The 27920-nt window shown below is 39.3% G+C and overlaps 3 protein-coding genes across 3 annotated transcripts; all 3 read left to right on the top strand.

Moving 5' to 3' along the window:
- The first annotated feature begins 922 nt into the window (after positions 1-922).
- Positions 923-2730, top strand: LOC136747292 (interferon a3-like). The gene is made up of 4 exons (XM_066700229.1): positions 923-992; positions 1135-1284; positions 1652-1750; positions 2213-2730. The coding sequence occupies exons 1-4, from the start codon at positions 942-944 to the stop codon at positions 2321-2323; spliced, it is 411 nt and encodes a 136-aa protein (XP_066556326.1). The 5' UTR covers positions 923-941; the 3' UTR covers positions 2324-2730.
- A 10790-nt stretch (positions 2731-13520) lies between these two features.
- On the top strand, positions 13521-16967 carry LOC136747291 (interferon a3-like). Its single transcript, XM_066700228.1, has 5 exons — positions 13521-14575; positions 15068-15142; positions 15285-15434; positions 15802-15900; positions 16345-16967. Exons 1-5 carry the CDS (start codon positions 14453-14455, stop codon positions 16453-16455), a joined length of 558 nt encoding a protein of 185 aa, XP_066556325.1. The 5' UTR covers positions 13521-14452; the 3' UTR covers positions 16456-16967.
- A 1844-nt stretch (positions 16968-18811) lies between these two features.
- Positions 18812-20992, top strand: LOC136747029 (interferon a3-like). The gene is made up of 5 exons (XM_066699983.1): positions 18812-18943; positions 19357-19431; positions 19584-19733; positions 20623-20697; positions 20885-20992. The coding sequence occupies exons 1-5, from the start codon at positions 18812-18814 to the stop codon at positions 20990-20992; spliced, it is 540 nt and encodes a 179-aa protein (XP_066556080.1).
- The last annotated feature ends 6928 nt before the right edge of the window (positions 20993-27920 follow it).

The following is a 27920-nucleotide window of genomic DNA, read 5'->3' as shown; positions in this document are numbered from 1 at the left end:
AACACACTTCAACTGCTAAAGTCTTCAGACTCGAGCAGAGACATTGTCCGCCAGCGGCAGCTCAGAAGCTGAAAGTTACACAGGAAAAGTTCCAGTGGGGAAGTTCCCACCTACCTTTCGCTTTTTAAACATAGGCTACTACACCTCGGTATATAATCTGAATACACCTGCAGGACAACAGCATGCACACCAATAGCACGCAGAAGACACCGAGAAGAGCGAGCAAAATCCGCCCTGGCAGCGCAATACTTTGTTTCGGAATCGGTTAGTGTGGAAAAAGCCGTTCTCTGTCATCCAGGCACTCTTCAGGATAGCATATCCACCGAAGCACGGGAACAGCAACTATGAAGACCTGGGCGTGTGTTTTTATCCTTCTGTGCAGCCAGGAGCTCTCTCTTGGATGCAAGTGGGTTCATTACAATTTCGGACGTGTGAGTGAGGAAACCCTGTCTCTACTCAGAGAGATGGTAAGTCTTTCTCTGCAATGGGATGCGCTATTGTATTATAGTGCCACCGCAGGAGACGGCTTTTCGACTCTGGTCCTCCTGAGAGCAAACGATCTTTCAGTCCTGCCAGCTAGTGCTTAACGATCAAATGAACCTTTATTGTGCAACACATCCAGGGCTTCAATGAAGTAAATCAAAAACGTGATGATGGAAAACCCGAAGACCTTATCGTTTTGCAGCTTGATTAGAATATTAAAAGACTATTTCAGTGGGATGGGATTAATATTAGATAGCTTTTTGTTAGATGGAAAACAACATCAGCTACATTTCATTTTTTTTACATCACAAAAACTTAATCAAAGCATCTTCATCTGTTTGAATGATGATGATAATGATGAACACTGGGCCTAATAATAATAATAATAATAATAATAATAATAATAATATATGGTTTTTCTTATTCTGTTTCAGGGCGGTGAGCTAGTGCATGACAGAATGGCTGTTCCCTTCCCCATCAAATCATACAAAAACGCTGGAGATTTTAAGGTAAGAACTGTTCTGAACGCTTCTTATCTTTTGAAATAGAATTACAATTAACCATTTAAGAAATGTCCTCAAGAAGGCAGACCAGCGTGGATGAAACACAGAAGTCAGTAAAACAATGTTCTTGTCATTTTTTTTTAAACAGAGTGAGGAGAAGATCATGTTTATCCACGAAGTCATCAGTCACATAAGACACCTGTACAGTGGCAATACGGATGCCGTGAACTGGGATGCCATCAAACTGGAAATGTTTCAGCTCGACCTGCACCGCCAGGACCTGGAGCTGGACCAGTGTGTGAGTAGGCCTGCTGCTCAAGTTTGACTTTTGCTCATAAACACAGTGGTGAATTGTTTTGGACGCTGTGGGCTATGATAAGCCAATTACTGACAATAGGAAGGCAACACGAACATCTTACAGAGTAAGATATTAAGAATCAAAGAGAAGTTTTATAAGTACAAATTAAATCACTGACTAGGCCTTTAGACTAAATACACCTGCTTCTGACACTGAAAATGAAGTTTCCGATATCTAGCTTCCCCTGTAATGGAACACTCTTTATCTGGGCCTTTAGCACGCAGCACCAGGCTACACCGAGATGCTCTAGGAAGTGCTGCGCACCCACAGAACTGATTGTAATGAAATGTATTTCTTTGTAATGTAGAGGAAGACCATGAAATCCGACACCCTGCGATCCTCTAGGAAAGAAAGCAAGAAAATCAACCGCCATTTTAAGGATGTGGAAAACCTTTTAAAAAGCAAGGTATGTGAGAAGTAATTTCTAAGCTTCTCTTACATCATGTATAAACCACGATCAGACTGAATAAAATTATAATAATAATGATAATAATAATAATAGAATTGAGCTATCCACCGATTGTAAACGTGTGTATTCTGTATTATGGATGTAAGCTATTTACAGACTTCTAATGACAATAAATCAAATAATTCCTGCCACCAAATAGCAGATTTGTAATTTGCCAATGGCTCTGATTTACTCTGGGCCTGTTAAAAGAGCACTGAACTAATCAGTACGATTGTTGATATAACGGCTTTAATCTTCCATTCAGAGAAATCCTCTAAAGTAAAAGAAAAACCTTCTCATTCAAGCATTTTATACTCAGTATGGCACTCAAAGCAAATGCAGTGTGCCTATATATATATATATATATATATATATATATATATATACCCTCTGCTGATGTGATGTTGTTTGGTCTTACAGGACCGGTCTCATGCCTGGGAGGTTGTCAGGACTCTTGTGTGGCGTCACCTGCAAAGACTGGATTTACTGGCTGTATCCATAAGGAGAGACAAGAGCACTGCCCAAAGCTGAAAAACACTTAATTAACATTTTGCAGGATTAACATTTTGAGAACCCAAGGACAAGGAATGAAAAAACAACAAATATTGCTGCGTTGGACTTTGTGAATTACACGTGAAAGTTTCATATTATTGATTCTGCAGTGTGTAGTTATGTATACTTTACTTGAATAATGTTGTGTGAAGCAATTTCTATATGCTCGTTTTTGCTCAAAGTATTTAATGACACTATTTTTAATGCTACATTTTGGTATTGATTGTATTTCTGTGGTTTCTAGTATTATGTTTTTTGGAGAGAAGAAAATGGATGCAGTTTGTACTGTGTATGCAACTGTTCTGTGTTTACAAGAAGGAATGATCTTTAAAAATGCTGCTGTTATGTGAAATGCTTTGTAAATGTATGATTTAGATATAGGTATTTGAGAGAACTGTATTTTTATGGATTATTTATTGATTATTTATTTATTTATTTATTTATTTAATTATTTGACTTACGTATTAAGTCATGCTGTGTATTTAATGCTTGTGCCAAAAAATAAGAATTTTAAATAATATTTTTTTACTGCTACCTGATCAAATCAATTGTATTTGTTATTGTTTCAAATAAAATATGTGTTTTTATATACTTTAACTTTCTGAATGCTCTTGTGTTGTTGTTCTTGTTTTATACTAGACATATTTCCTCTTCAAAAGCACCCTGGAAATACTTGTATCAGTGTTTATTGAGATAAATTCGTAAATCAATAGATTCAGAAATTACATTTAAAAGAAATTGTAATATGCAAGCTCAGCCTGTGCCTTTATCAGTACTTTGAACAGCTCTGATGCACCTACGAAAAGCAATGACAGGATTTGCTGTACTGTCGGCTTTTTACACATATTAGCCTTAGCAACTAATCATAACACCATCATTAACGTTATTATTATTTATTAGTATTGCCATCTTCTTCATGGCATCATGAATACTTTTCAGGGGAAGCCCTCTGCATGCTAGAGTCCTTCAACATCTCTGTCAAGTGAAGAGCAGCTTTCACTTTGGTGAATTGCATCAGCGCAGTGAAAGCGAAAGCACTACGTCATAGATTGAAATGGACGAGAGAAAGGGAAAGGGGAAGACAGGATTCCCAGCCACCGGAACATAACAGCATGCAGTTTTCCGTTTTCAGTTTAAACATTGCTGTTAGGTAATCCTCCACGCTGGATTTCGAGACAAAATTTAACTTTTTAAAGAAATCTATGGAATCGAAAAATAAACTGGTTAAAGATGTAAGATTGCGATCCAATGTAATTACAATAAAACGTGATTCTCTTAACATTGGTCTATTAACACACGGTATCACATAGCAGGGAATACAAAACAATGACGTAGAGCGATATGCACGAATTAATTGGGAACTTTGTATCCAGATACACATGCATGTATGATTGTATGCATGTCTGTATGCATATATGTATGCATTTTTATTTAGATGGTTAGTTTTTCTTTTTTTTACACTGTGGAAGAATTTCAGAAGAGAATTTTGCCGGCTTCTTAAATCCATCTGATAATTCAAGATTTTATGCATAAAGATGAAATCTGATTAGATGAATTAAATCTGATGTATGGATCAGAATGGGATAACAGCAGTAGTGTGGAGTAGAGGTCAGGGCTCTGGACTCTGGAGCGGAGGGTTGTGGTCTCAATCGCAGGTTAGGGCACTGCTGCTGTACCCTCGAGCAAGGCACCTTACTTACATTGCTCCAGTAAATGCCCAGCTGTGTAAATGGGTAAAAAGTAAAACTAATGTGATTTAATGTAACAATTGTCAGTCACCCTGGATATGGGTGTCTGCTAAGAAAAAAAAGAGTAACAGCCAAGTTGAAATTACATGTTTTGTCAGTTATTTGATCAGAAAAGAACGAAAAATGTCTTCTATAAAGTCTGCCTGTATAGCTGTGAAGCTCACATTAGCCTGTTTGCAGTATTAGCCTAGTATCTTGCGAGTCTAAAGCTAAACAGGATGAAAATGTTAACTACAATTGAAAAACATAAATAATAACTACATAGAATTATAATATACATATTGATATAAATACATGCATATTCTGGGATGAGATGTATAATTTAATTCATTTAATTAATACAGACCTACTCGTCTGTATCCGTAAGAATAAAGCACAGAACATGGGAATTCCCTGCGTTTTTGCTTTTCATACTTCACTCTCTCTCTCCATGTACATAAGGCAGGATCTTATTCTCAATGCGAACTGTTCTCGAAGTCAAAAGAGTTCGTTAGCTTTCCAGTCGAGTGCATTGACTACTGATCAATCACAGTCCAGTGTCCATTAAGAAGACAAGACGCGGCGCCATGGAGGCCAGGAGTTTTTGGAAGTGTATAACCCTTATTCTCTCCGCGCTGGATCTTACTCTGGGATGCACTTGGATTCAGTATAGGTACGACATTGTGAGCAGAGAGTCGCTGAGCCTGATCAGAGAGATGGTGAGTTCAGAAGATTTCCATGAATCTGTCAAGTGCCAAGCAGCTGCTTAACACTACATTTAGTCACAGTGCTAGAGCAATAATGACAGTGCCACACCTCTTACGGGGAAATATGTTTTGCTTCAATTAAGTAGAAACCGTGAAGTGGCCTCTTACCACTGATACCTTTCGTTAAAAGAATTCGTGCTAATTTCAAGCGTTTAGCTGTCACTATCCAACTTTTGTGAATACATATGTTCAATGAATAGATTTGAATCATGGATACAGCCATATATCAACTTTACACGCTTGAACGTTTTCACCACTGCAACACGCATTTGGTATGAAGTTTCTCCTGTATCTTAGCCGCAGTCGATGTGCGAAATACATGAATTACAGGCAAACTTTTTTTCCTCAATTGTTTCGCTTTACAGGGTGGAGAGCTGGTGCATGACGGAGTGATCGTCCCATTCCCACATAAGACATACGATGATGTATTTCATTCGCAGGTAGGTGTTCCTAAAAAAATGCTTTAAACGATTAACACTTTGGCTATGATTGTGGTCCTGGTTGAGGTAATGATGAACATCAATAGCAGACAGAAGAATAACATATCAGTGAGTTGGTATATCTCTAATGACTTCTTTGGTCTTTGGTTCAGATGGACGATAAAATAGCATTCATACGTGAAACCACGAAGCAGATCCTGAAGCTCTACCACGGCAATCTCGACGCTGTGACCTGGGACAGACAGAAACTGACCGAATTTCAAATCATCCTTCATCGCCAGGCCGTGGAACTTCGGAAGTGTGTAAGTTCCACAGAATGTGTGCAGTCGGGACAATGTCGGTGTGTGGCATACCCAATAAATGCCCAAATTCATCGATTCACTGATCGTTCCGTTCAATCCGTCGCGCTTTCATTACCCACACGTGCTCTTTTTATTATCGGGCCGAATGTAAATCATTTGTTTTGTTAGATAAATGAGATCTAGTGTGTTTTTCAGAAATATTAAATAAATAAGCCTTACTGCTAAGAGATGGCTAAGGTGGGCTACACCAGATGGGCGGGACTCATTTGCCTGTTTGCGAAATATTTATTTTGCAAACCTGCAGATGTAACATTTATATTTATATTTAACATTTAGTTGCAATTTTAACATGTATTTACAAACTAAATATTGATTTTGTGAGTCAGAGATTGAGGATTTAATTTAAATATATGTTTCAAACTTCAATATTTAGTTTTCAAAGCCCATAGTTTGTATTTTGTTAAATATTTAGTGAAACTCAAAACTGATATATATATGTATTTATTTTAAAATGTGAAATATTTATGAATGTGGAAAATAGGCTTAATTATTTACGAAATCTGGAGAAACAAACAAGATTTAAGTAAAATCTGTGAAAAGGGACACCAACACAAATAAGCACCCCATATTGTATAGCATACCTACAGAACCACTTGTCCACCTGTGTTAAGCAGACCCTTAATGACAATCAATTCTAAAGGCAATCAGTTCCAGTCTTAATGAATTCAACTGCCAAGTTTATTTCAGTTTTTTTTTCTGCCTTGCGAGTAACGTCCATCAAGAAAACAACGGGAAAAAATAAAGAAAAAAACACTACAGGGAAAAGCACATAACTATATAATTCCGGTTAGAACGATAAAGCCAATATAATTACCATTGTCTGTTGCAGGTACAGCCGAGGAAAAGGAACAGGATACTGATACCATATTTCAAGGCACTAAATGAAAATGTCCTGAAAAAGAAGGTAAGGAGAATTTGATTAAGCTAATACCACCACCACTAATAATAGCCTACTACTACTACTACTACTACTACTACTACTACTACTACTACTACTACTTTTAATATGATTGTTATTATTATTATTAATTATTAATTATATTATATTAATATAATTATTAATTAATTAATTATTAATAATAATAATAATAATAATAATAATAATCATATATTTTGGTGTTTTCTTTCAGACATACAGCGCTCAGGCTTGGGAAATCATCAGGGCTCAAGTGAGGATTCATCTGCAAAGGCTCAATGTGCTCGCTGCTTCAATCCGGAAAGAAATGACCAGCGTTTGATTCATTGTCTACAACCTATATAGGCTTATTGTGAATTATGAGATTGTGGTGTTTAAATCTCGACAGAACGGGTCCAAAGTCTTATTTTTATATTTATATACGTATGCAGTATTTTAGTCAGTGTTAAAAATATGCAAGAGGGTTCAAAACACGAAAATAACTTTTTTTACTGACTGTTTATTTATGGTTTTATTTATTTAATGTTGTATGTATTTATTGTAATGTATATATTTATTGCATTGTATTTATTACTCTTATGTCTCAAGTATGATTTACAGCAACGGGAACAAAACATTTCATGTGTGACTGGTTACATTTCGCTTTTCATAAGCTATGTTTGTAGGTGTCCGTTTTTAAATTGTTACTTTTTCATTAAACTTAAACAATAAAATATAACGTGTATTTTTTATGACGGTCAAATTATTACTCATCAGAGAGAGAGAGAGAGAGAGAGAGAGAGAGAGAGAGAGAGAGAGAGCAGGGGATCATAAAATTAACTATACATTATTATAAAATAGACAAGATATCAGAATAGATTATACAAATTCAGTGTTAACACAATGGTGTCCTTTTTATACAATCCCTAAGGAAGATGCCAGGCTGATTATCGTGTATAATCTATTATTCTCTCTCTCTCATGTGTTCTGTCGTTCGATTAATTAATCTAGATATCACATATAAAATACACTGAGCACAAACGCACATAGCACACACCCACTCACAAATATATGTAAAAGGATTGGCAGAACTGGTTGACACTCTTATTGCAAACATCAATCCAGACACAGTATGGATGTCTGTAGCCAATAAAGGAAGAGGCCTGAAACAATAGTTACGATGAAACCACTTTAGGATCAAACAAAAACACAATGTGCATTTTTATCACAATAACCTGACATGGGGAGGAGTTAGCAGAGCTTGGCTTGGCCTAACTGTTGATTTAAGAAAAATAGCTGTAAATTGATTTAATACATTATTATGTTGGATCTAAATTATTAGATTTGTATTGCATTTGTCATCATCATGATGACTTGATTGGTTGATTGATTAACTTAGTACTGCGGGGACGGGACAGAGGGTACATTAAGATTACTCTCAAGGGAGGTGTGAGGGCCAAAAATTTAACCTAATACATCCGAGTTTTACATCCGAGACGGAGAAACTAGAAATACCTGCACAGTTGCCAAGTGACACCCTGTGATACTCTACAAGAGAAAGCAAGAAAATCAACCGCAGGAAAGCTAGACATCTGTAAAGCCTTAGATCATTGTTTAAAGAGACTATCCTTGTAAAAATCAATAGATTAAGGATCAATTCATGTACAATTCGTCACCAGCTACATTTAATCACATGGACAGTTCATCTAATTTGCATATTCATTTACAAATGACATACTGGCTGTCTCTATTTAGATAGCATACTTCTTAATGTCCTACGATTTATTAAATCCACAGTTACCCACGGCAGTTGTGGTTGGGTTTTCCACCGTTTAATTCCACCCCATTTAATTTATAATGTATCACCCTGTCGGCTTGTTTATGTCACGGGGCACATCGTAGCCAACAACGCCACCTGGTAGTAAAAGTTTAGGGCACCAGGACCCAGTAAGACATTTCATTCAAATCAGATTTCTCCCAAGGTCCGTTAATTTGTAAGAGTGGGAAGTAGTACCAGAGGCCAACACTCGGAGACAAGACTGCGTAAAGTTTGAAACAGGGTTTATTAAAATGTTAAATGCATAAACACCCACTACTGGCTAGGGTGCAAAGTAGCAAAAAAATAAGATAAAAGAACAATCTAGTGAAACCACAAGAGCTTGTAGGATGGCAACACACATCCAGGACCAACAAGGGGGTAAGGGCGGTGTGCATCAAGGACATGCAAAACAAGGGTGGTCCTGCGTGGCCTCTCTAGAATAAAATTGCAATAAACCAACTTTGTATTCTCTCTACTAAAACAACCCTCTCCCATATAATGGATACAATTCAATAAAACCATCAATCTTAGGTTAAAACGGACCCTGATTTAAAATACTAAAAGATTAAAACCCTGTCTAAAATAGAGATTACTGCCCAGTATAGGTAGGGAGAATCACAAGAATAAACTATTGCACTGGTGATCACAGGCTCAAAGTCAAATTAAATAAGTGTCAGCACTTGCTTATCTCCATGCAGGCTTTCTCCAGGCTATCCGCTCTAGCCACCGACTCCTGGTGTGATCCTGCGGTTTCTCCCTGCGCATTCTGTCCGCCTGTCGGTCCTCCACTCCGATGTCAGTACCGGCGCGGACCTCAGGTCTCTGCCTTCTGTCAGGTCCGTCTCCCTCTCATTCCCCGCAATGCTCCCCTGCGCTCGCATCCTCCCGAGCGATCCGGCTATTGCGCTTGCTGGCTCGCTGTCCGTCCGCAGATCCCCCTTCTCCCAGTCTCCATCCACCCTAAATGCAAAAAGCCCCTCCCTTCTATTTCATCAACCTATCCAGTACAGATACAGTGGGGGAAAAAGTATTAGATCCCCTGCTGATTTTGTACGTTTGCCCACTGACAAAGAAATGATCAGTCTATCATTTTAATGGTAGGTGTATTTTAACACTGAGAGACAGAATAACAACAAAAAAATCCAGAAAAACGCATTTCAAAAAAGTTATAATTTGATTTGCATGTTAATGAGGGAAATAAGTATTTGATCCCCTATCAATCAGCAAGATTTCTGGCTCCCAGGTGTCTTTTATACAGGTAACGAGCTGAGATTAGGAGCACTCTCTTAAAGGGAGTGCTCCTAATCTCAGCTCGTTACCTGTATAAAAGACACCTGTCCACAGAAGCAATCAATCAATCAGATTCCAAACTCTCCACCATGGCCAAGACCAAAGAGCTGTCCAAGCATGTCAGGGACAAGATTGTAGACCTACACAAGGCTGGAATGGGCTACAAGACCATCGCCAAGCAGCTTGGTGAGAAGGTGACAACAGGTGGTGCGATTATTCGCAAATGGAAGAAACACAAAATAACTGTCAGTCTCCCTCGGTCTGGGGCTCCATGCAAGATCTCACCTCATGGAGTTTCAATGATCATGAGAACGGTGAGGAATCAGCCCAGAACTACACGGGAGGATCTTGTTAATGATCTCAAGGCAGCTGGGACCATAGTCACCAAGAAAACAATTGGTAACACACTACACCATGAAGGACTGAAATCCTGCAGCGCCCGCAAGGTCCCCCTGCTCAAGAAAGCACATGTACAGGCCCGTCTGAAGTTTGCCAATGAACATCTGAATGATTCAGAGGAGAACTGGGTGAAAGTGTTGTGGTCAGATGAGACCAAAATCGAGCTCTTTGGCATCAACTCACCTCGCCGTGTTTGGAGGAGGAGGAATGACCCCAAGAACACCATCCCCACCGTCAAACATGGAGGTGGAAACATTATGCTTTGGGGGTGTTTTTCTGCTAAGGGACAGGACAACTGCACTGCATCAAAGGAACGATGGACGGGGCCATGTACCGTCAAATCTTGGGTGAGAACCTCCTTCCCTCAGCCAGGGCATTGAAAATGGGTCGTGGATGGGTATTCCAGCATGACAATGACCCAAAACACACAGCCAAGGCAACAAAGGAGTGGCTTAAGAAGAAGCACATTAAGGTCCTGCAGTGGCCTAGCCAGTCTCCAGACCTTAATCCCATAGAAAATCTGTGGAGGGAGCTGAAGGTTCGAGTTGCCAAACGTCAGCCTCGAAACCTTAATGACTTGGAGAGGATCTGCAAAGAGGAGTGGGACAAAATCCCTCCTGAGATGTGTGCAAACCTGGTGGCCAACTACAAGAAACGTCTGACCTCTGTGATTACCAACAAGGGTTTTGCCACCAAGTAACATGCAAATCAATGTATAACTTTTTTGAAATGCGTTTTTCTGGATTTTGTTGTTGTTATTCTCTCTCTCACTGTTAAAATACACCTAACATTCAAATTACAGACTGATCATTTCTTTGTCAGTGGGCAAACATACAAAATCAGCAGGGGATCAAATACTTTTTTCCCTCACTGTACCTTTCTTTCCCCTGGCCAATAACCAACAACATTCTCAGGTCACAACTGAGACTATCCACCAACTGTCCTGTCTGTGCACAAAAAAAAGTGATTGATCAAATGTGACAACTTAAAGAATATCATAAAACAAATATACAAGTGCTTCAATAACAATAGAAAAAAAAATACAACCCGTGTTCAAATGACAAGACTCTCGAGCGGGCGGTCCACCGTCAGCTCTCGGACTTTCTGTCCCAACACTCACTCCTTGAACCTCTGCAATCCGGCTTCCGCACAGCTCACTCCACCGAGACGGCTCTCCTGGCAGTCACTGACTCCCTCAGCTGTTCTCGGGCGGCCTCCCTCTCCTCAGTCCTCATCCTCCTTGACCTCTCTGCAGCATTTGACACCATCGATCACTCCATCCTCCTCTCCTGCCTCGCTGACCTTGGGATCTCTGGGACTGCTCTCACCTGGTTCTCCTCCTACCTCAGTGACCGGTCCTACCAAATGACATGGCGAGGCTCCTCATCCACCCCCCAACCTCTCCTCACAGGTGTTCCCCAAGGCTCCGTCCTGGGCCCGCTCCTGTTCTCTCTCTACACTCGCTCCCTGGGCCCCCTCATTGCTTCCCATGGCTTCTCCTACCACTTCTACGCTGATGATGCCCAGATCTTCCTGTCCTGTCTGCTGACCTCCCCATCTTGATCCCCTTGGAATCCACCACACTCTCTCCTTCTTCTTCCGCTAAAAATCTAGGAGTCACCCTCGATACTGCGTTCTCCTTCTCCCAGCACATCACCACGCTGACACGCACCTGCAGATTCTTCCGGAGCAACATACGCCGGATCCGTCCCTTCCTTACCGACTACTCAACTCAGCTGCTCGTCCAGTCACTGGTCCTCTCCCGCCTGGACTACTGCAACTCCCTCCTGGCCGGCCTGCCTGCATCCACTACCCGCCCACTCCAGCTCATCCAGAACTCTGCGGCTCGTCTGGTATTCTCTCTGCCCCGATTCGCACACGCTACTCCACTGCTCCTCTCCCTCCACTGGCTCCCGATACCGGCACGCATCCAGTTCAAGACTTTGACCCTCACCTACCGCTGTCTTGACCACACTGCACCAAGCTACCTTCAGTCATTCGTCTCTCCATACATCCCCACCAGACCACTGCGCTCCTGCAGTGCCACAAGGCTAACTCTGCCTCCTCTCCACTCTCCTTCCTCCAGAGCTGCTCCTTCTCATCCCTGGCCCCTAAGTGGTGGAACGACCTGCCCACTGAAGTCAAAACAGCAGAGTCCTTGACCTCATTCCGGCGCTTACTCAAGACGCATCTCTTCCGACAGCACTTGTAATATTAGTCCTCTATCCCTGCTAGATAGCTCTTCAGCTTATTATGCTCCTCGTGTTCTTGATTGTTTTCCCCCTTGCTCCCTTTCCCATAGCCCTAGTCTGTAACCCTACATCTTGACAGCACTTAGCTTTCACTGTCCAGGATGTAGGAAGTCTCTTACAGTTCTTGTGTAAATTGTAATTGGAATTTGTAAAATGTATTATTTTGAATTGCTATGTTTTAGCTAAGTTGAATTTGTAATGATTGATGCCTTTTTGCACTTATGTTGTAAGTCGCCCTGGACAAGGGCGTCTGCCAAGAAAAAAAAAAAAAGAAAATAATAATAATAATAATAATAATAAAAACAAAGAAGGTGCTCAGACAGTGTGATATAGTCATTCCTGTGACACACTCCCCCACTTTTTCGGTTCCCGTCCCGGGGACCACTCTTCCCACAAGAAGTTCCAGGTTATAGCTATCCTCCGTACAACCAGGGCCAGGTGTCTAATCTGAATAGCGTGCCGGGGGCCCTCCTCGCGTTGTGCGCTGCGAGCACCTCAAACCTTCAGGCTCAAAAGGAGCCAGGGGGTCCTGTACACTCTGCTCCTAAAGGTTCAGGGACAGGGACATCTTCCGCCGAACAGTTGGCAGCCACATCGCGCTCACCCTCCGGAACATCAGCAACACTGGCAGGCAATACCTGCGGGACAACAGAACCACAAATGCCTCCAAAGAGCATCAATAACGGATCAGATCAGATCTGGGCATCATCAGCCTAAAAATGGTAAAAGCGGAGATGAAGTCGGCTTTGTGAGCAGGGAAAGTGTGTCTAGTCAATATCATTTACATAACAATCATTATTGAATAATAATACATCCTGTAGTGTTAGTACACATCAAAGCAGCAACAGTACATTCATTGCCACAATGTTGTAGATTACGATGCTACAACCTTGTGGCAACATTGTGTGTTAGCTGGGTTACGTTATTAACTGAAGTATACGACGAATTCAACATAAAATCGTGATGAAGCAGGTTCCGTCGTGCCAATGCTTGCTTTCATTACATTAACAGATGGATGTATTCATATGTTAATAAATAAACCAACCAACCAACCAATCGATGAAGCAAGCAAGCAAATCAAGCAAAAATAAATTAATACACAAATAATACAGCTTCTGCAATCGCCGCTCGTCATCCACAGTTCTGCTCGTTGTATCAGGGGGCATGGCACTAGACGTCATCAAATCGAAACCGAAATAGCAACTTCTCTGACAGCACCATAACTTGTTGTCTTCATCGATGAGACAATTTAGGGTATTCATTGTTTTCCCACTTTCGGATATACATTTTCAAAACACGACGATGGGTGTGTATTCCACAAAGATGAAGAAAAAAGGACAAAGAAAACAAACAAACGTGGACCACTGGTTTGTTCATTTTTGGAAACGGACGATTTCTTTAAAAATGTGTCTTTAATTAGTCTAGCTCAAAATTCAGAGCTTTGAATTGCTTTGTAACTAAACTTGATCTGTTGTGTCGAAGGGCAAAATACAGCAAATACAATAACATAGAAATGTCAAGATTCATTCTCCCTTTTATGCCAAAGCCTTATCTTGACTGCAGGGTATGAGAGGAGAGGTATATTCGGACAGAGCGGCGAAGAGATACAACATGACATGATACAACACCGTCTGTGATCTGTTACACTACAATATCCCAACAGCATTTCCACTGTAAAGTTGCGGTTCCGAAGCAGCAAGGGTGTCATTGAAACATGGTCTGGACATCAGGCACCGGCATGCACCGTCACCAAAAACAAAAAGGGCACAGAAAGACAAAGGTGAACAAGCGATCAAATCAAGTCTATCAACACAACACACTTCAACTGCTAAAGTCTTCAGACTCGAGCAGAGACATTGTCCGCCAGCGGCAGCTCAGAAGCTGAAAGTTACACAGGAAAAGTTCCAGTGGGGAAGTTCCCACCTACCTTTCGCTTTTTAAACATAGGCTACTACACCTCGGTATATAATCTGAATACACCTGCAGGACAACAGCATGCACACCAATAGCACGCAGAAGACACCGAGAAGAGCGAGCAAAATCCGCCCTGGCAGCGCAATACTTTGTTTCGGAATCGGTTAGTGTGGAAAAAGCCGTTCTCTGTCATCCAGGCACTCTTCAGGATAGCATATCCACCGAAGCACGGGAACAGCAACTATGAAGACCTGGGCGTGTGTTTTTATCCTTCTGTGCAGCCAGGAGCTCTCTCTTGGATGCAAGTGGGTTCATTACAATTTCGGACGTGTGAGTGAGGAAACCCTGTCTCTACTCAGAGAGATGGTAAGTCTTTCTCTGCAATGGGATGCGCTATTGTATTATAGTGCCACTGCAGGAGACGGCTTTTCGACTCTGGTCCTCCTGAGAGCAAACGATCTTTCAGTCCTGCCAGCTAGTGCTTAACGATCAAATGAACCTTTATTGTGCAACACATCCAGGGCTTCAATGAAGTAAATCAAAAACGTGATGATGGAAAACCCGAAGACCTTATCGTTTTGCAGCTTGATTAGAATATTAAAAGACTATTTCAGTGGGATGGGATTAATATTAGATAGCTTTTTGTTAGATGGAAAACAACATCAGCTACATTTCATTTTTTTTACATCACAAAAACTTAATCAAAGCATCTTCATCTGTTTGAATGATGATGATAATGATGAACACTGGGCCTAATAATAATAATAATAATAATAATAATAATAATAATAATAATAATAATAATAATAATAATAATAAAAATAATAATAATATATGGTTTTTCTTATTCTGTTTCAGGGTGGAGAGCTAGTGCATGACAGAATGGCTGTTCCCTTCCCCATCAAATCATACAAAAACGCTGGAGATTTTAAGGTAAGAACTGTTCTGAACGCTTCTTATCTTTTGAAATAGAATTACAATTAACCATTTAAGAAATGTCCTCAAGAAGGCAGACCAGCGTGGATGAAACACAGAAGTCAGTAAAACAATGTTCTTGTCATTTTTTTTTAAACAGAGTGAGGAGAAGATCATGTTTATCCACGAAGTCATCAGTCACATAAGACACCTGTACAGTGGCAATACGGATGCCGTGAACTGGGATGCCATCAAACTGGAAATGTTTCAGCTCGACCTGCACCGCCAGGACCTGGAGCTGGACCAGTGTGTGAGTAGGCCTGCTGCTCAAGTTTGACTTTTGCTCATAAACACAGTGGTGAATTGTTTTGGACGCTGTGGGCTATGATAAGCCAATTACTGACAATAGGAAGGCAACACGAACATCTTACAGAGTAAGATATTAAGAATCAAAGAGAAGTTTTATAAGTACAAATTAAATCACTGACTAGGCCTTTAGACTAAATACACCTGCTTCTGACACTGAAAATGAAGTTTCCGATATCTAGCTTCCCCTGTAATGGAACACTCTTTATCTGGGCCTTTAGCACGCAGCACCAGGCTACACCGAGATGCTCTAGGAAGTGCTGCGCACCCACAGAACTGATTGTAATGAAATGTATTTCTTTGTAATGTAGAGGAAGACCATGAAATCCGACACCCTGCGATCCTCTAGGAAAGAAAGCAAGAAAATCAACCGCCATTTTAAGGATGTGGAAAACCTTTTAAAAAGCAAGGTATGTGAGAAGTAATTTCTAAGCTTCTCTTACATCATGTATAAACCACGATCAGACTGAATAAAATTATAATAATAATGATAATAATAATAATAGAATTGAGCTATCCACCGATTGTAAACGTGTGTATTCTGTATTATGGATGTAAGCTATTTACAGACTTCTAATGACAATAAATCAAATAATTCCTGCCACCAAATAGCAGATTTGTAATTTGCCAATGGCTCTGATTTACTCTGGGCCTGTTAAAAGAGCACTGAACTAATCAGTACGATTGTTGATATAACGGCTTTAATCTTCCATTCAGAGAAATCCTCTAAAGTAAAAGAAAAACCTTCTCATTCAAGCATTTTATACTCAGTATGGCACTCAAAGCAAATGCAGTGTGCCTATATATATATATATATATACCCTCTGCTGATGTGATGTTGTTTGGTCTTACAGGACCGGTCTCATGCCTGGGAGGTTGTCAGGACTCTTGTGTGGCGTCACCTGCAAAGACTGGATTTACTGGCTGTATCCATAAGGAGAGACAAGAGCACTGCCCAAAGCTGAAAAACACTTAATTAACATTTTGCAGGATTAACATTTTGAGAACCCAAGGACAAGGAATGAAAAAACAACAAATATTGCTGCATTGGACTTTGTGAATTACACGTGAAAGTTTCATATTATTGATTCTGCAGTGTGTAGTTATGTATACTTTACTTGAATAATGTTGTGTGAAGCAATTTCTATATGCTCGTTTTTGCTCAAAGTATTTAATGACACTATTTTTAATGCTACATTTTGGTATTGATTGTATTTCTGTGGTTTCTAGTATTATGTTTTTTGGAGAGAAGAAAATGGATGCAGTTTGTACTGTGTATGCAACTGTTCTGTGTTTACAAGAAGGAATGATCTTTAAAAATGCTGCTGTTATGTGAAATGCTTTGTAAATGTATGATTTAGATATAGGTATTTGAGAGAACTGTATTTTTATGGATTATTTATTGATTATTTTTTTTATTTATTTATTTATTTATTTAATTATTTGACTTACGTATTAAGTCATGCTGTGTATTTAATGCTTGTGCCAAAAAATAAGAATTTTAAATAATATTTTTTTACTGCTACCTGATCAAATCAATTGTATTTGTTATTGTTTCAAATAAAATATGTGTTTTTATATACTTTAACTTTCTGAATGCTCTTGTGTTGTTGTTCTTGTTTTATACTAGACATATTTCCTCTTCAAAAGCACCCTGGAAATACTTGCATCAGTGTTTATTGAGATAAATTCGTAAATCAATAGATTCAGAAATTACATTTAAAAGAAATTGTAATATGCAAGCTCAGCCTGTGCCTTTATCAGTACTCTGAACAGCTCTGATGCACCTACGAAAAGCAATGACAGGATTTGCTGTACTGTCGGCTTTTTACACATATTAGCCTTAGCAACTAATCATAACACCATCATTAACGTTATTATTATTTATTAGTATTGCCATCTTCTTCATGGCATCATGAATACTTTTCAGGGGAAGCCCTCTGCATGCTAGAGTCCTTCAACATCTCTGTCAAGTGAAGAGCAGCTTTCACTTTGGTGAATTGCATCAGCGCAGTGAAAGCGAAAGCACTACGTCATAGATTGAAATGGACGAGAGAAAGGGAAAGGGGAAGACAGGATTCCCAGCCACCGGAACATAACAGCATGCAGTTTTCCGTTTTCAGTTTAAACATTGCTGTTAGGTAATCCTCCACGCTGGATTTCGAGACAAAATTTAACTTTTTAAAGAAATCTATGGAATCGAAAAATAAACTGGTTAAAGATGTAAGATTGCGATCCAATGTAATTACAATAAAACGTGATTCTCTTAACATTGGTCTATTAACACACGGTATCACATAGCAGGGAATACAAAACAATGACGTAGAGCGATATGCACGAATTAATTGGGAACTTTGTATCCAGATACACATGCATGTATGATTGTATGCATGTCTGTATGCATATATGTATGCCTGTATATATGTATGCATTTTTATTTAGATGGTTAGTTTTTCTTTTTTTTACACTGTGGAAGAATTTCAGAAGAGAATTTTGCCGGCTTCTTAAATCCATCTGATAATTCAAGATTTTATGCATAAAGATGAAATCTGATTAGATGAATGAAATCTGATGTATGGATCAGAATGGGATAACAGCAGTAGTGTGGAGTAGAGGTCAGGGCTCTGGACTCTGGAGCGGAGGGTTGTGGTCTCAATCGCAGGTTAGGGCACTGCTGCTGTACCCTCGAGCAAGGCACCTTACTTACATTGCTCCAGTAAATGCCCAGCTGTGTAAATGGGTAAAAAGTAAAACTAATGTGATTTAATGTAACAATTGTCAGTCACCCTGGATATGGGTGTCTGCTAAGAAAAAAAAGAGTAACAGCCAAGTTGAAATTACATGTTTTGTCAGTTATTTGATCAGAAAAGAACGAAAAATGTCTTCTATAAAGTCTGCCTGTATAGCTGTGAAGCTCACATTAGCCTGTTTGCAGTATTAGCCTAGTATCTTGCGAGTCTAAAGCTAAACAGGATGAAAATGTTAACTACAATTGAAAAACATAAATAATAACTACATAGAATTATAATATACATATTGATATAAATACATGCATATTCTGGGATGAGATGTATAATTTAATTCATTTAATTAATACAGACCTACTCGTCTGTATCCGTAAGAATAAAGCACAGAACATGGGAATTCCCTGCGTTTTTGCTTTTCATACTTCACTCTCTCTCTCCATGTACATAAGGCAGGATCTTATTCTCAATGCGAACTGTTCTCGAAGTCAAAAGAGTTCGTTAGCTTTCCAGTCGAGTGCATTGACTACTGATCAATCACAGTCCAGTGTCCATTAAGAAGACAAGACGCGGCGCTATGGAGGCCAGGAGTTTTTGGAAGTGTATAACCCTTATTCTCTCCGCGCTGGATCTTACTCTGGGATGCACTTGGATTCAGTATAGGTACGACATTGTGAGCAGAGAGTCGCTGAGCCTGATCAGAGAGATGGTGAGTTCAGAAGATTTCCATGAATCTGTCAAGTGCCAAGCAGCTGCTTAACACTACATTTAGTCACAGTGCTAGAGCAATAATGACAGTGCCACACCTCTTACGGGGAAATATGTTTTGCTTCAATTAAGTAGAAACCGTGAAGTGGCCTCTTACCACTGATACCTTTCGTTAAAAGAATTCGTGCTAATTTCAAGCGTTTAGCTGTCACTATCCAACTTTTGTGAATACATATGTTCAATGAATAGATTTGAATCATGGATACAGCCATATATCAACTTTACACGCTTGAACGTTTTCACCACTGCAACACGCATTTGGTATGAAGTTTCTCCTGTATCTTAGCCGCAGTCGATGTGCGAAATACATGAATTACAGGCAAACTTTTTTTCCTCAATTGTTTCGCTTTACAGGGTGGAGAGCTGGTGCATGACGGAGTGATCGTCCCATTCCCACATAAGACATACGATGATGTATTTCATTCGCAGGTAGGTGTTCCTAAAAAAATGCTTTAAACGATTAACACTTTGGCTATGATTGTGGTCCTGGTTGAGGTAATGATGAACATCAATAGCAGACAGAAGAATAACATATCAGTGAGTTGGTATATCTCTAATGACTTCTTTGGTCTTTGGTTCAGATGGACGATAAAATAGCATTCATACGTGAAACCACGAAGCAGATCCTGAAGCTCTACCACGGCAATCTCGACGCTGTGACCTGGGACAGACAGAAACTGACCGAATTTCAAATCATCCTTCATCGCCAGGCCGTGGAACTTCGGAAGTGTGTAAGTTCCACAGAATGTGTGCAGTCGGGACAATGTCGGTGTGTGGCATACCCAATAAATGCCCAAATTCATCGATTCACTGATCGTTCCGTTCAATCCGTCGCGCTTTCATTACCCACACGTGCTCTTTTTATTATCGGGCCGAATGTAAATCATTTGTTTTGTTAGATAAATGAGATCTAGTGTGTTTTTCAGAAATATTAAATAAATAAGCCTTACTGCTAAGAGATGGCTAAGGTGGGCTACACCAGATGGGCGGGACTCATTTGCCTGTTTGCGAAATATTTATTTTGCAAACCTGCAGATGTAACATTTATATTTATATTTAACATTTAGTTGCAATTTTAACATGTATTTACAAACTAAATATTGATTTTGTGAGTCAGAGATTGAGGATTTAATTTAAATATATGTTTCAAACTTCAATATTTAGTTTTCAAAGCCCATAGTTTGTATTTTGTTAAATATTTAGTGAAACTCAAAACTGATATATATATGTATTTATTTTAAAATGTGAAATATTTATGAATGTGGAAAATAGGCTTAATTATTTACGAAATCTGGAGAAACAAACAAGATTTAAGTAAAATCTGTGAAAAGGGACACCAACACAAATAAGCACCCCATATTGTATAGCATACCTACAGAACCACTTGTCCACCTGTGTTAAGCAGACCCTTAATGACAATCAATTCTTAAGTCAATCAGTTCCAGTCTTAATGAATTCAACTGCCAAGTTTATTTCAGTTTTTTTTTCTGCCTTGCGAGTAACGTCCATCAAGAAAACAACGGGAAAAAATAAAGAAAAAAACACTACAGGGAAAAGCACATAACTATATAATTCCGGTTAGAACGATAAAGCCAATATAATTACCATTGTCTGTTGCAGGTACAGCCGAGGAAAAGGAACAGGATACTGATACCATATTTCAAGGCACTAAATGAAAATGTCCTGAAAAAGAAGGTAAGGAGAATTTGATTAAGCTAATACCACCACCACTAATAATAGCCTACTACTACTACTACTACTACTACTACTACTACTACTTTTAATATGATTGTTATTCATAATAATAATAATAATAATAATAATAATAATAATAATAATAATAATAATAATAATAATAATATATTTTGGTGTTTTCTTTCAGACATACAGCGCTCAGGCTTGGGAAATCATCAGGGCCCAAGTGAGGATTCATCTGCAAAGGCTCAATCTGCTCGCTGCTTCAATCCGGAAAGAAATGACCAGCGTTTGATTCATTGTCTACAACCTATATAGGCTTATTGTGAATTATGAGATTGTGGTGTTTAAATCTAGACAGAACGGGTCCAAAGTCTTATTTTTATATTTATATACGTATGCTGTATTTTAGTCAGTTAGTCAGTGTTACAAATATGTAAGGGTTAAAAACACAAAATTAACTATTTTTTAATGGACATTTTATGTATTGTTGTATTTATTTATTTATTTATTTAATATTGTATGTATTTATTTTGATGTATATATTTATTGCATTGTATTTGTATAATTATATAAATATAATTGTATAAGTATAATTTAGAGCAAACGGGAACAAAACATTTCATGTGTGACTTGGTACATGTTGATTTTCTATAAGTTTGTCTGTTTTAAAATTGTTACTTTTTCATTAAACTTAATTAAATTGTGTATTTGTTATGACGGTGAAATAATTACTCATCAGAGAGAGAGAGAGAGAGAGAGAGAGAGAGAGAGAGAGAGAGAGAGAGAGAGAGAGAGAGGTAAGCGAGAGAGAGCAGGGGATCCTTATACATTACTATAACATAGATAAGATATCAGAATAGATTATACAAATGCAGTATTAGTACAACGGTGTCCTTTTTATACACTCCTTAAGAAATATGTCAGGCTGATTAATCTAGATATCACATATAAAATACACTGAGCACAAATGCACACAGCACAATCCCACTTACAAACAAATATATGTAAAAGGATGGGGAGAACTGGTTGACACTCTTGTTTTATTCATTATTGCTGGGCCCAAAGAAATCGATTAGTGTTGAAACGGTTCTGTTCAGACTTGTTACAATAGGCTGTGAACGGAGTCTGACCACCCAATAAACGAAGAGGCCTGAAACAACAGAGTTACGATTAAACCACTTTAGGATCAAACAAAAACACATTGTGCATTTTTAACACAATAATCTGACACGGGGAGGAGTTAACTGAGCTTGGCTTTGCCTAGGCTATCTGCTGATTTAAGAAAAACGGTTGTAAATTGTTTGAATACATTATACTGATAAATACTAGTTTTACGTCCAAGGGTGAGGAAATAAGAAATAGAAAATAGAATAGAAATAGTGCCATACTCATTCCACATGTACAACGCACTTCGAAATATAACAATGATATCGTGGTGGGACTATAGGTAAAGGTATATCAAGTGTTCAGCAAACACCATTTCAAAATAAAGTCACCCTACAGCATATTTTCCATCTATATTCCTGTTCTTTCATGTGGATAAAGCTTTGTTGTATGAATCTAATGTCTAATGATGGATATGTTCCTTCCTGCTTCAAGAAACAGTCTCTTTGCTTTACAAGTGAGGAAATCAGACATAGTTTAGAACAGCTTGTGGACATCACTACCAAATGTGACATGAAAAATTAAATAAAATAAAAAACGGTCAAGAAGCAAGTAAGCTTTGGAGTATCATCGTGTTATTTAGGGAAGGATATATTGGACAAGGATCTAATGAAGCTCCAGGTGTTTGTACACACACAAATGAAATTCACTAGACAGGCAAATTGCACATAATAACAGGAACACCAAACAAGAAGTGTATCAACTCCAAACGTGGGCGTGACGTTTCTTAAACTCACAGGTATAGTACAGCACAGGTACAGTGAGAAACTTCTTTAATTAGAAAGGGCAGATTGATTTCATAACAATAACACATTAATACGTGTATGTATACAATGTCTACTATACTTAGAAATCAAATGATTTACAACTCTGCCGATATATATGAGTAATATTCCTCTATTGTAAATGCTTAAGAAAAATCAACTCACTTCATTATTATAGCCCCGAGTGTCATGTTGGCCGAAAGTGACTCGGTCCCCCGCCACAACAAAATGAAGACACCCTGAATCACTCTGAATTGTTGCTGATGTCATTTTGATTTATATGTGGTTAATGCTAGTTTCTGAACTGAAGAATCCGCTCTTTGTCACTCTGAAGGAGCTATGTTTCTGTATACTGTACATATCAGGCAGCGGCGCCTTGTGGCCGTTTCGTGGGTTCACTGCTGTCACTTGCGCAACAGGATCAGTGGGCGTGGACTGGACGCGTGACTGCACAGGAGCTGCGTGTGCTTTTTCCCACACAGACTTGTGTAAACAAAACAAAACATTGTGTTGTCCTTGAACAAACACACAATGTGCTAAATTAAACACATTAGTTCTAACTACTACTACTACTACTACTACTACTATACTAAGGGAAACCGGGGATAGTTTTAACATGGGTCAGTTTCAATTCCTCCAATTAGGAACAAGCTAGAATCATGTGACTAAGCTGGGAAGAAAGCTAAGGGTTAAGAAATGATTTTGGGGGGATTTTTTTATTATTATTATTATTTTTTTGGAAGTGATGAAACTGGCTTGGCTAAAAAAATAAGCTGTTTAGTGATTGTAGGGGTTGGGGTTAGTTGTAAAAATTGTTCAATAATTTAAAGGAGGTTATGAAGAAGCACATTTTGGATGAAAATTACATTTGGAATGTTGACGAAACAATGATGACTACCGTGCTACCGTTTTACTCCTTCACAGCTCACACCTATCTATCAATGACATCATCCTGCTTTTATTCCCACCCCACTGTGTGCATGAGCTGCAGACTCTGGTCAGAAGATTGAACGGGCCATTAAATAAAATGGTCAACTCTGCAAGGCATGCCTGTATGAGAATGAATCCAGGAACGACTATGACCATATATGACATTCCAGCTATTGTCAAGACAGAAATAAAAATCGGTTTACTCTCACACAATCAATCAGCGCGATTAATTGCTCCTGGCTAGGGTTAAGTAATACATGTGTTTAAAATTGTGCCACACAACTTGTTAAAAGTAACAGTGGCGTTCAGTTTTTTTGTTCAAGTGCTCATCCCTTAGGGGACTGGGTAAAACCCAGAACGCAGGAACAGTGGAAATATGTACAAAGTAATTCAACATTGTGGCATAGGGGCAACAGTTTGGGTGTGTATTCCCAGTTCCAGAAATAGTTCCCCTGAACAGTCTGAACATTCGTGTCAGCGCTTCAATTATTTTCAACACAGCCTCAGACTACTATGGGCTCAAATTAGCGCCATAAGTAACTAATTAAAAATACAATTTATCGTACACGAGAAAAAATGGATGTTGAGATAAAATAAAACAATCGAAAGCAAAATGTATGGAATTGTTAACAAAAATAATGATATCAAAAGCAAAAAAAAAAACTTGAAAGCAAATATTTTTTTAGAAGAATCGTCACTCAAAAATAGTGGACCAATGGAGACCCATGATCGACACCTCCCTCTAAACCCCACCCTCACAGCAAAACAGCGCCAAAACTCATGAACATACTAAAATCGAATCCAAAGAAACCGGCGGCGAAAGCAAAGGTCGCAGCATTTACAGCACAGGCAGCGACTCCAGACCATCGCGTCAGTGAAATGGACTCAATCAGTTCGAGTTTTGCTCTCTATTTCAAATTATTTGCTTTCAAGTTTTTAATTTTGCTTTTTTATCATTATTTTTGTTTACAATTCTATACATTTTGCTTTCGATTATTTGATTTTTACATTATTTTTCGCAGTTACAATATATTTTATTTTTAATCCATTACTTATGGCGCTAATTTGAGCCTGTAAGACTAGCCTCCCTGTCTTTGTTGTAGGTGAAACTATACAGACTTTTCTGTTGCAAACTGTGATCACAATATGTTTAGCTTGAGGTATACTTTCAAAAAAACATGTCAAAAACAATGTTCTACAATTTTAGAAAAGCAAACACTGAAGGTATCAGGTGCACTTAGAAGAGTTAGACTGGGGCACACTGGATACAGATTCAGTTGAAAATGGATGGTTATATTTTAAGAATATACAACTTGAGGCTGAGGAGAAATTTGTACCAAAACTTACCAAATTGAGGACCAAAAAACATTGGCCAAAATGGTTTAATAGAAGTATGCAAAAAAATATCAAGAGAAAGAACATGTTGTATAGAGCATACAAAAGGGATAGAGATTAAACAAAATACAAAGAATATGTTGAACTACAAAGAGTTGTTAAGAACTACCGGCCTGTCTCCCTACTCCCCTTCCTCTCAAAGACTCTCGAGCGGGCAGTCAACCGTCAGCTCTCTGACTTTCTGTCCCAACATTCACTCCTGGATCCTCTGCAGTCCGGCTTCCGCACAGCTCACTCCACTGAGACGGCTCTCCTGGCTGTCACTGACTCCCTCAGCTGTGCTCGGGCAGCCTCCCTCTCCTCAGTCCTCATACTCCTTGACTTCTCCGCAGCATTTGACACCATCAATCACTCCATCCTCCTCTCCTGCCTCGCTGACCTTGGAATCTCTGAGACTGCTCTCACCTGGTTCTACTACTACCTCAGCGACCGGACCTACCAAGTGACATGGCGAGGCTCCTCATCCACCCCCCAGCCTCTCCTCACAGGCATACCCCAATGCTCCGTCCGGGGCCCGCTCCTGTTCTCTCTCTCTACACTCATTCCCTGGGCCCCCTCATCGCATCCCATGGTTTCTCCTACCACTTCTATGCTGATGATGTCCAGATCTTCCTCTTTTCCCTCTTCTGACCATCTCATCCCCTCTCGCATCTCTTCCTGCTTGTCTGCTATCTCCGCCTGGATGCACTTGCACCACCTCAAGCTCAACTTCTCCAAATCTGATCTCCTGTTTTTCCCCCAATCTTCCTCACCTTCTGCTGATCTCTCCATCTTGATCCCCTTGGAATCCACCACACTCTCTCCTTCTTCTTCCACTAAAAATCTAGGAGTCACCCTCGATCCTGCGCTCTCCTACACTCAGCACATCACCACGCTGACACGCAACTGTAGATTCTACCTGAGCAACATATGCCAGATCCGTCCTTCCTCACCAACTACTCGACTCAGCTGCTCATCCAGTCACTGGTCCTCTCCTACCTGGATTACTGCAACTCCCTCCTGGCCAGCCTGCCTGCAACTACTACCCACCCACTCCAGCTCGTCCAGAACTCTGCGGCTCGTCTGGTATTCTCTGTGCCACGATTCGCACACGCTACTCTACTGCTCCGCTCCCTCCACTGGCTCCAAATACTGGCACGCATTCAGTTCAAGACATTGACCCTCACCTACCTCACCTACCCTCACCTGGGCCAGATGGTATATTTCCAACAGTACTTAAAGAAATGAGGGAAATTATTTAAAGGCCGCTAAATCAAATATTCCAAATGACACTTAGAACAGGGGATGTGCCAACTGACTGGAAGACAGCAAATGTCATCCAATCCACAAGAAAGAGGACAAAACTGAGCCAGGAAATTACAGACCAATCAGTCTCACCTGCATCACTTGTAAAATGTTGGAGAAAATGATTAGACAGAAAATAGAGGAGCATCTTAATGAAAACCATATTCTTGGAGATAGTCAACATGGGTTTAGATGAGGCAGATCATGTCTTACTAATTTATTAGAATTTTTTGAACATGTAACTGCAGCTGTAGATCATGTGAAAGCATATGATATGATATACTTAGATTTTCAGAAATCTTTTGATAAGTTTCCACACCAACGACTGATTGATCCTCAGATTGGGAGCTGTAGGCATTCAGGGTAATGGAAGTAGATGGATTATGAACTGGTTGCTGTATAGGAAACAGAGGGTATCGATTAGAGGAGTTGGTTCTAACTGGAGTGAGGTTGTTAGTGGAGTTCCACAGGGATCAGTACTAGGGCCTTTGCTTTTTCTAATCTATATTAATGATCTGGACTCTGGGATAGTTAGCAAACTTGTCAAATTTGCAGATGATACTAAAATAGGTGGCTCAGCAGATACAATCTCGGCAGCTTAGGTTATTCAAAGGGACAAGTGCAAGGTATTATATGAAGATAACAAAAATGTGGGGAAGCAATAAAAAGGCAAACAGAATATTAGGGTATATTGTCAAAAGTGTAGAATTGAGAACAAGGGCAGTAATGTTCAGACTGTACAATGCACTAGTTAGAGCTCATCTGGATACTGTGGACAGTTCTGGGCTCCACACTTCAAGAAAGATATCGCTGCTATAGAGGCAGTTCAGAGGAGAGCAACCAGACTTATTCCAAGTTTGAAGGGAAAGTCCTACTAGCTATACTGTAAACATGGGAGCTATAGTAACATTATAAACAACTATTAATATCAAACATGATTATTTTCACTGCTCTTGTCAATGGCAGATCAGCACCAGCCTGTCCCATGTATGTATAAGTTATTATTGTAGAAAATCACCAAGGAATCGAGAAGGGTATACTTGCATGCCTGATGCACCACAGCTCCTACACACTAACTCTACCTCTAACTCCAACTCTATAGTGACGCAAAAAGAGGCATGAAATTTGAGATTGAAATCACAAGCACCGTCAATGGAAGAGCAATTGTATTTCAAACCGAGGAAAGATTGTGCAAAGTTGCCATGAACTTAGGAATATTGAACAATCAAATATGTTAATGAACCCCAACAAAAACAAATAGATGTGCTATTATTTTCCTCTAAAATGTAACATAAAGATTCAATGAGGTTACTATTCTAATACTTTTAAAGTTATACCAATATTTTTACTATTATATTATAAGTATTATACATGTGGTAAAATCATTTAGCCTATTTTTTGGTGTGGGCTGAGGTGGGGTCGTATGTCTGTCTTTGAGGATGGGGGGGGGGTCTTATGTTTATTTTGGGGGGAGCTCTTGCATTGTGTTGCGCATTTGGTCACTATATACAGCCATAACATAATGACCACTGACAGGTGAAGTGAATAACACTGATAATCTCGTTATCATGGCACCTGTCAGTGGGTGGGATATATTAGGCAGCAAGTGAACATTTTGTCCTCAAAGTTGATGTGTTAGAAGCAGGAAAAATGGGCAGCGTAAGGATCTGAGTGACTTTGACA

Source organism: Amia ocellicauda, chromosome 3, assembly GCF_036373705.1.
Source record: "Amia ocellicauda isolate fAmiCal2 chromosome 3, fAmiCal2.hap1, whole genome shotgun sequence".
NCBI classification, from domain to species: Eukaryota; Metazoa; Chordata; class Actinopteri; order Amiiformes; family Amiidae; genus Amia; species Amia ocellicauda.
This window is presented reverse-complemented; position numbering and strand designations above follow the sequence as displayed.